The sequence below is a fragment of the Emiliania huxleyi genome, assembly GCF_000372725.1.
Source record: "Emiliania huxleyi CCMP1516 unplaced genomic scaffold EMIHUscaffold_551, whole genome shotgun sequence".
Classification (NCBI taxonomy): domain Eukaryota; phylum Haptophyta; order Isochrysidales; family Noelaerhabdaceae; genus Emiliania; species Emiliania huxleyi.
Genome location: NW_005197870.1, coordinates 1 through 1,628, shown reverse-complemented (window position 1 = coordinate 1,628; position 1,628 = coordinate 1). Strand labels below are relative to the sequence as shown.

Here is a 1,628-nt window from a genome sequence, read left to right as displayed (position 1 = left end):
TGCGGTTGCTGCGGCTGCTGCGGCTGCTGCTGCTGCTGCGGCTGCTGCTGCGGCTGCTGCGGCGGCGGTGGCGGCCGCTGCGGCGGCGGTGGCGGCGTTTGCGCCTGATCGACAGGGCCCGCGACCGAGTGTGCCTCGCACGTCGCGTCGAGCGCGGCGCACAGCAGCTCATCGTCCCCTTCGTTGAACTTCGCCGCCTCACGCTGCAGGATCGAGGCGAGGTGACGGCCATCCGCTGATGAGTTTGCGCCGCCGTCGTCGCCACTCGCGCCGACGACGCCGCCCGCGCCGCCGCGGCTCGCACAGAAGCGCTCAAACTCCAGGCGCAGCAGCCGCTGCTGCGGCGCGAGGCTGTTCGAAGCGTCGGGGAGCGGGAGATCAAACTCTCGCGACCTGGGAGGTGGGCGCTTCTCAAACAGGCCGACCTGTCGGCAGCGCCGGGGAGCGCCAGCGGCAGGACCTGGCGCTGCCGGAGGCGCCGGTGGCAGCGGCGGCGGCGCAGCAGGAGGCGCTGGTGCCGGTGGCGCGGAAAAGAAGCTCCGAATGTCGGAGCCACCAGCGCCCTCTGGTTTGCGCTTCGGCATCCTTGGAGCCACTTGGCAGTGGTCGAAGTGGTCGAGGTGTAGTGGTCGAATCGCCTGGCTTCCAACTTTTGGTGTGTGGGGTAGGGTGGCAGCATCGCGCCTACCCCCTACCCCCCTACCCCCAGGTCTCCAGTAGCTACAGTGGTAGTACGGTCCATACCATCAGCGTCAGCCGTCACGCCCCGCCGGCCCGCGCCGCTCCGCGCGCCGCCCGCGCACCCCCTACCCAGGTGCCTCCACCGCGCTGGTGGGCCCTGGCTGCGCCCTTCCTGTCTCATTTGTTGTTGTTGTCTTTTGTGAGAGATAATAAAATAGAGCAGTAGGTAGGTAGGTAGTCATTTCCAGGGGAGATGGGCGACGCACGAGCACAGAGGCACAGTAAGAAAGAAAGAAACAAGACAGCCAACCCAAGGGAGGGATGGGAGGACGGCACGCCGCCACCACACAGGGATTTTAATTGGCCGCGGGAAATTCTTTTTAGCAACTCCAAGTGTGACCATTCCCGCGCCATTCCCGCCCACCAGTACAGCGACTTGCCGTCGTAAGCTCTCGCCGTATGTCCGCAATCTACCCCGCGCACCTCTCCCGCCGCCTTCTGGCCTCCGCCTGTTTCCACGGTCCGTTGACGGTTGCTTCTGCTGCCGCCAACGGGCAGTTTGCACGCGACTCGAGCGGCTGCGGCTTCTGCGCTGTGCTGATCATGCTCACCTCGGTCAACTATTGGCGCCATCCGCTGCTGGGACCGCGGAGGACCTTCGACATGGCGTCTTCTGTCGCGTGTTTCTTCTACCAGCTCCGCGCCTCAACCTCCGCGCCGAGCGGCGCCTGCCTCGCCTACTGCGCAACCTCGGCCGGCATCCTCGGCTGCTACGGCCTTGCGCGACACTACATGTATTCGCTCGGCAACAAGCCCGCTGCCTGCCGCTGGCATCTCATGGTGCACGGCTTCACGGGTGCAGCTCCTCTGACCGTCAAAGCACGAGGAGTTATTGTTGCCTTTTCACATCGCCTGCCTACGAGTAGGAGCCGGGAGCTTGATACTCT

At 65.5% G+C, this 1,628-nt stretch overlaps 1 protein-coding gene across 1 annotated transcript; it reads left to right on the top strand.

The window, feature by feature from the left end:
• Positions 1-1,140: 1,140 nt before the first annotated feature.
• On the top strand, positions 1,141-1,537 carry EMIHUDRAFT_119960 (hypothetical protein; the record flags this gene model as incomplete). The annotated part of the gene is made up of 1 exon (XM_005765425.1): positions 1,141-1,537. A coding segment is annotated over one exon (397 nt), but the record flags the coding sequence as incomplete, so codon positions are not given.
• Between the last annotated feature and the right edge of the window lie 91 nt (positions 1,538-1,628).